At 36.5% G+C, this 7,522-nt stretch overlaps 2 protein-coding genes across 2 annotated transcripts in view; both read right to left on the bottom strand.

Annotated features, from left to right (window-relative positions):
* Window positions 1–4,439, bottom strand: part of slc35a1 (solute carrier family 35 member A1) — a 22,407-nt gene extending 17,968 nt beyond the window's left edge. The window contains exons 1-2 of the mRNA XM_010796725.1: window positions 4,256–4,439; window positions 2,812–2,992 (exon numbers count right to left, since the gene is read on the bottom strand). Coding sequence (XP_010795027.1) covers window positions 2,812–2,992; window positions 4,256–4,265 — 191 coding nt within the window. The 5' untranslated portion in view covers window positions 4,266–4,439. The remainder of the gene's footprint in view (window positions 1–2,811; window positions 2,993–4,255) is intronic.
* Window positions 4,440–5,139: 700 nt separating this feature from the next.
* Window positions 5,140–7,522, bottom strand: part of ypel5 (yippee-like 5) — a 6,360-nt gene continuing 3,977 nt past the window's right edge. The window contains exon 3 of the mRNA XM_010796321.1: window positions 5,140–6,110. Coding sequence (XP_010794623.1) covers window positions 5,889–6,110 — 222 coding nt within the window. The 3' untranslated portion in view covers window positions 5,140–5,888. The remainder of the gene's footprint in view (window positions 6,111–7,522) is intronic.

Raw genomic sequence — 7,522 nt, 5'->3', positions numbered from 1 at the left:
ACACTTGTGTTGAGTGATAAAATAACTGCTATGAAAAATGAACTGTTGGCTACATGCCAGCTGGTTTAAAGCTAACGTAACAGTAGGGATGCTACTCACAGTGACGTGTACTATTTTTGAGACACTTAGTACTGTTTACTGTGAGTATTTTAAATTGTTTTCCTGCTTTGTTCTTCGACCCCACGCAATCCATAGGGCGCGGTAATATCATGTACCCGTTACCTCCACGGTACGTCCCTTGAATATCTGTAGGTTATCACCAGATTTGGATTAATTGATGTGAAATATATAATCAACCTCAAATAAGACTGGAGTCACTTAGTAAATTCAACAAGCTATCTGAGCATACAAAGTAATTCAAACTAAGCTGCACCTTTGGTAAACTCATAATGCAGCAATAATTATCATGAAAACATTTTACATTCCTGATTTGTCATTCTTTGCAATTTTCATCTTTGCAAATAATATATTTATATATAAATAGTTATCCACGCAATAAACTGTTATTTAATTTTGTCTTAATTTACTTATTTTATTTCATATTCTGTTCTTGTACATATCATATTCTGTATAATACTTTTTGCACTACTTTTTATTTTGTATTTTATCATATGTTGGATTGTTGGAGGAGCTCAGTTCATAATATTTCATTGCCATTTCTAGACTGTAGCTTTGTGCATATGACAATACAAACACCTTTGAATTAGAATATAATATATTATTCTTAAATGGGCCCCTAATCTGCATAATTGAGTACTTTTTACTTTTAGTACTTTAAGTATATTTTGATGCCGATACTGTTGGTACTCTTACTTGAGTAACATTTGGCAAACCAGGACTTTTACTTAACATAATATGTTCTTGTTAGTTTGACAAACCTAATTCATTATTTTGAGATCATGATATCATTATACTGCCAGAACGTTTGTCATTCATTTGAGATTATAAGGTCATTAACGGGCCCCAGATTTAATTTATAAATGTTATTTTCAGGGGCTGCTCCATAGTGTTATTAATCTGGAGAAATATTGTTTTAAGCTTTTAACGTTAATACCTGTTAAAACAGAAGAAAGAAAAAACAAAACAGTCACAGAGTATTTCCTGGATTCAGGGTACGTTTACTTTAAGTACAATATATGAGTACTCTATTCCACCTCCTGATTATTATCTCAGAAAAGTGTGAGCGCCGCGATCTTCCAAGATGTACTGGTCTGACGGTGATGACCATGGTGGCGGCCACCGTACACAGTGGCGCCTGCGGTAGCACCAGGACGCATCTCAACGGGCGATATGTACTACGCTACAACCGCAGTGTGCCTCGCCTGGAGGTCATTAAACTGGTAACTGGAGTCTGGGGGATGCCTGAACAAAGTAAGTGTCACATACTACACTTTTACAACAGGAGTGGTGATACTCTGAAAATGTGAAGAAAAAGTATTTTTACAATTCTCTTCTTAAGTAAAAAAAAAAAAGGGAACTATTATAAGCAACATCTCTCTCAAATAACCTCATCATGAAGGTAGATAGATGACAGGGAAACAACCACAGCAGTGGACGTGTATTTTGATATTTGTTAAAAGGTCACCTACTCCGATGTTGATTATGTGGCAATAGAATTCATTTTAGAGTCTCATATAAAAAAAGTCATTATTATAAAAAAACATGTCTATGAAGTGTTTTGCTCAAAATACCGATCATCACATTCTTAGCCATGCCGTCAGTTATCCCCTCTCATATGTTAGCTTCCTGTGTTTTCAAAAGGCTTGAACTTTGGGGTATAAAGCGACTTTAAAAAAGTAAATGTTATGACTAAAAAAGGAGGGTCTGAGCTCATGCGGGACCCGGGTCAGGCTTACGCGTCTAAACTAATACTGCCGTGATTCCGCGCCAGTATCATGGGATCTATCAAGAGGACTTATCTCTGAAAACAGTATGGAGTCTCATAAGGCTGTGCTCTGTCTTGGGAACTCGCGGGTTATACCACAAGGTGAGTCCTTTTCATTTCCTGCCTTCTTCACACCATGCTCTCCAGTACAGGTTAGCTCTGAGGGTTAGCCGATGCTAATGTGAAACACGATCGAAATGTTGACGTCCAAAAACCAGTCGGGGCATGTTTCTGATAAGCAACGCTTCTGTTTTGGACGTGGCATATGTCCGATATTTACATTAGCATCGCCTACACACTCATCGAGCAAACCTTGTACTGGAGAGCCATGTGTGTGAAGAAGCAGGAAATGAAAAGGAGGAGAACTCACCTTGTTGTATAACGCGCAAGACGAGAAAGCCTTTGAGCTCCATACTGTTTCAGAAAATAATCCTTGATAATCCATGATATGGCGTTTCATCACGGCAGTATTTAGTTTAGACGTTAGCTGCCGGGTCCCGCATGAGCTCAGCCCCCTCCTTTTTTATCAATTTTTACTTTTTTAAAGCTTTATACCCCAAATCAGCACTTTTGAAACAGGAAGCTAAATAGAGGGATATGAGGCATGGCTAGAATGGGTGATCGGTATTTTGAGCAAAACACTTCATAGACATGTTTTTTATATATTTTTTTATATATGAGACCTATGTTATTGCCTAAAAATAACATGATAGGTGACCTTTAACAAATATCAAAATACACGTGCACTGCTGTGTTGTACAACACCTTTCCCTGTCATCTATCTACCTTCATGATGAGTTATTGAGAGAGATGTTGTTTATAATTCCCTTTTTTTTTTTACTTAGAAGAGAATTGTAAAAATACTTTTTCTTCATTTTCAGAGTATCACCACTCCTGTTGTAAAATGTGTAGTATGTGACACTTACTTTGTCAGCATCCCCAGACTCAGTACCAGTTTAATGACCTCAGCGAGGCACACTGCGGTTGTAGCGTAGTACATATCGCCCGTTGAGATGGTCCTGGTGTACCGCAGGGCCACTGTGTACGTGGCCGCCACCATGGTCATCACCGTCAGACAGTACATCTTGAAGATCGCGCTCACATTTTCTGAGGATAACAATCAGAGGTGGAATAAGTACTCATATATTGTACTTAAGTAAACGTACCTGAATCCAGGAATACTCTGTGACTGTTTGTTTTTTCTTCTGTGTTAAACAGGTATTAAGTTAAAGTTAAAACAATATTTCTCCAGATAATAACTATGGAAGCCCCTGAAAATAACATTTATAAATTAAATCTGGGCCGTTATGACCTTATATCTCAAATGAATGACAAACGTTCTGAGTATAATGATATCATATCTCAAAATAATGAATTAGTTTGTCAAACTAACAAGAACATATTATGTTAAGTAAAAGTCCTGGTTTTGCAAATGTTACTCAAGTAAAGTACAACAGTATCGGCATCAAAATATACTTAAAGTACTAAAAGTAAAAGTACTCATTATGCAGATTAGCCCATTTAAGAATAATATATTATATTCTAATTCAAAGGTTTTATTGTCATATGCACAAAGCTACAGTGTAGAAATGGCAATGAAAATATTATGAACTGAGCTCCTCCAACAATCCAACATATGATAAAATACAAAATAAAAAGTAGTGCAAAAAGTATTTATACAGAATATGATATGTACAAGAACAGAATATGAAATAAAATAATGTAAATTAAGACAAAATTAAATACAGTTTATTGCGTGGATAACTATTTATATAAATATACTTATTTGCAAGATGAAAATTGCAAGATGACAAACAGGAATGTAAAATGTTTTCATGATAATTATTGCTGCATTAATGAGTTTACCAAAGGTGCAGCTAGTTTGAATTACTTTGTATGCTTCAAGATAGCTTGTGAATTTACTAAAGTGACTCCAGTCTTATTTGAGTGTTGATTATATATTTCACATCATTAATCCAAATCTGTGAAGTAACTACAGATATTAAGTGATTGTAGTGGAGTAAGGGTACATGATTTACCTATGGATTGTGGGGTAGAAGAACAAAGCAGGAAACAATTTAAATACTCAAGTAAAGTACTAGTGTCTCAAAAATAGTACAGTACTTGAGTACATCTACTTAGTTACTTTAAACCACTGCATGTAGCCAACAGTCATTTTCATACAGTTATTTATCACTCAACACAAGTGTTAGCAAAAACCGAATCACACTATAAGTGACAAGTATTCCCCGGCTAGCAGAGTTTCACTTCTTTGTTTATGTTTATACTCAATTTAGAGGACAAACGTTCCTGTTAACAGCTAGCATTAGCCTATCATGCTAGCTTGTATTATGAACCGTTTCAACTCACCGACAGCCATCGCTGCGCTGTTTGGTGTCAGTCCGGGAGGTTAGCAACTCGAGTTCCCGACTGACTTCACATGCCATCAAAAGTTATAAAGGTATCCTGAATGGATTGAGGAATCCTGCCCGACGAGCTACACATCATTAGATAATGAGTAGTTCAGTTTTTCCTGTTTGACGAAATATAGCCTTCATTTCCCAGAATGCTTAGCGAAGGACGAACAGAGGGTGCGTTTGTTTTTGTGTCGCGGTTTTACTTTTTTTTTAATTTCAAACATTTTATAAATTAACTATAAAGAAATAAATATGAATAAATTAGTGATTAATACAAAAGGTAACATTTCAACTAAATTATTGATTTATTGACAGCATTTTTTTTAAATGGTGCCATATTGTTGTAATGCATTTCTTCTTGTGAATGTTCAATTTTCCAAAAAGAGAAAATAGTTGTATAAGAAAACATATATATTTGTATCAAATCCATCATCTTCAAAGTTTATAAAAATGTCCTCATCCTGAAGTTTGTCCCTGTGTCGCAGAATGTTCATTACTTTATATAATAGTGCTGGATATTTTAACCTATCATTATTGGTTTATTCATATTTTGTATTAGCTAATAACCTGTATCAGTAAAGTAACTAGTAATTATTATTGTTAAAAAAGGTAGTGGAGTAAAAAGTTATTGCTATTGACATTGAAGCAGTTGGACTATAATTTAAAAAAAAAATATCCAGGTTATTTGACCCAAATTACTCTAGAGCTAACAGCACATTATAAGATCTTAAATTGCTCAAACATGCATTTAAATCACTACCCATACATAAAATAAATCCCCAAAATAACATTTTACAGTAGTAATACTCACACGTAAGAAAACACAGATTCAATGAATACCTGTTTGGGTGTTTTATTTATTTTTGACAAAAAAACAAAACATGTTCTTTAGTTTCATTCAAGTAACTTGACAATTTCCACAAATCTATATTTTGAATAACAGCACAAGGAATTGAAAAATAATCTCTAAATCAGGTTTGCAGAAAGAGAAATAAATTATCTTTCACTGGATTTATCTGAACTCTTTATAGGTCAAACCTGGATAACAACAATATCATACAATCAAGAAGATGATTGATGTTCTTAGGGGATAATCTGATACAGCTAATATTAAAGAAAACAAACTTAATACTTTAAATAACTAATATCTGGCATTATTTATAACTGGTCAGGAAATGAACTAAGACTAAATCTTATGTTGAGAATTGACCAATTCCTTTAATGGCTATTCAAACCTCCACAAAACAATCTGTCCATCTGTCTGGACTTCTTGCAGGGCAGCAGGAGCGAATCCTCTCTCTCTGAAAGCACCACAACACCTTTTTTGAACATCACAGCCAGCTGGTAACACATTGAAACGGCAGGTGATTTTAAATGAGAATCAATGGTATTACCCATCAGAGAAGAGATTCTTAGATGTTATAAATGACGGGAAAACATCCACCACTTCTTGTTTGTACTCTCACAAAGACCACAGCTTGTGATATTATTTTCGGTGTAGCTCTACCACAAATGGCACACGGTCCATGCACTGCTGCTGGAGGCAAAGCTTTAAATGGAGCATTGTAACTGCGACAAAGGTGAACTCAACAGTTATCAGAGGGAACATGCTCGAAGCCCTCGCTCTCCCTCACCAGCGCCCTCTCCAGGATGATACGGCCCTCCTTGTAGCGCTGGCTTTCCTCAGTGGCATATTCATACATCCAGCCCAGCTTGCTGTTGCAGTTCTTGCAGCTGACGTCCCGCACCATGTGTCTTCCTGTCAGCATGACTCTGTCCTGTACCTCGCTGTGCTGCAGATTCACAACCTGGAGGGCAGCAGACAAACATATGTTAAAGGTCCCCTATTATACTGTTTTTCATCAATATATAATAGGTCTCAGATATATACAAAACATGTCTCTGAAGTGTTTGGCTCCAAACACCAAACAGATCGTTGCAGCATCCCATAATCCCCTCTGTTTCAGCCCTGTTTCAAAAGTGCTGATTCTCTGGCCCTGTCTCAGGTCGACTATTTTCATTTCCTCGCTCCTCGGTCCTACCGGAAGTTGATTTGTCTGCGCCATCTTGAGTACCGTCTCATGGCTCTTATTTCTGCCGGAGGACCGAGGATCGATAATGGAGGAGCGATAATCGAGGAACCACCAGTCCATCCTCCGATGAAATCCTCAGATACTCGCCCCGCCCCCTTACTGTGTATCGCTCACTGATTGGACGATGCAGTGCATGCACTGATCTCATGCTTCTTGTTCTTGACATGAGAGCAGTACCCCAGCGGAGTGAAGAAAATAAATGAAACTCACGAGAGTCACTCCTCAGTTTAAACTGTGTTTTGTTTCAATTCATGTATCATTTAGTTACAAATATGTGATATATCTGAACAACAANTGGTATTTTGAGCAAAACACATCATAGACATGTTTTTTATATATTTGTATTAATGCTGTCAAAATGATCGCGTTAACGGCGGTAATACATTTTTGGAATTAATTGCGTTAAAATATTTAACGCATTTAACGCATGCGCAGAATGGCCCGCACCATACATCCCACCAGTGGCAGCGCCAGGGTATGGCTGGGCTACAGCCATACCAAGAAATGGCTTAGTTAGCCCCACCATGAAAAATGATGTTAAAGTAAGCAAAATAAAGTCCGCCAACTCTCGCGGAGTAAATTGCACAGATAGCAGTTAGTAAGATTGATTTCAGTAGCCACTTGTCTGGAAATACCGGAGACTAGAAACGGTTTTGAAAACTTTTGTCACGTAGTGATCGTCTTCTCAATAGAACATCTTTGATAATGTCTTCTGGCCAATCAGAATCAAGATAACGGCGTGGTGTTGTTGCAGGAAGTCCCGACGGAGAATACTTTGCTGTAGTACATCTCTATACATCGATACAACATTACGTGTTGATAGAAATCAACACGTAATGAAATAAGACCCCACGGTTTGATGATTGATAGGTGTTTGGGCTGTCTTTCATTTTGACACACAGAACAATGTTATAATAAACATACATACATACATACATACATACATACATACATATACATACTGTATGGATACATCCACCTTCTTTCATTTATCTTTCCATTCCCACAACAATACACATAAAGAAATGACATATTTTGGACATATTTCAAATGGTGATTAATCATGATTAATTCATTTTTAAGGTATGATTAATCTGATTAAAAATGTTAATCGTTTGACAGCCCTA

The sequence above is a fragment of the Notothenia coriiceps genome, unplaced genomic scaffold (assembly GCF_000735185.1).
Source record: "Notothenia coriiceps isolate Sejong01 unplaced genomic scaffold, NC01 NC01_scaffold00037250, whole genome shotgun sequence".
NCBI lineage: Eukaryota > Metazoa > Chordata > Actinopteri > Perciformes > Nototheniidae > Notothenia > Notothenia coriiceps.
This window is presented reverse-complemented; position numbering and strand designations above follow the sequence as displayed.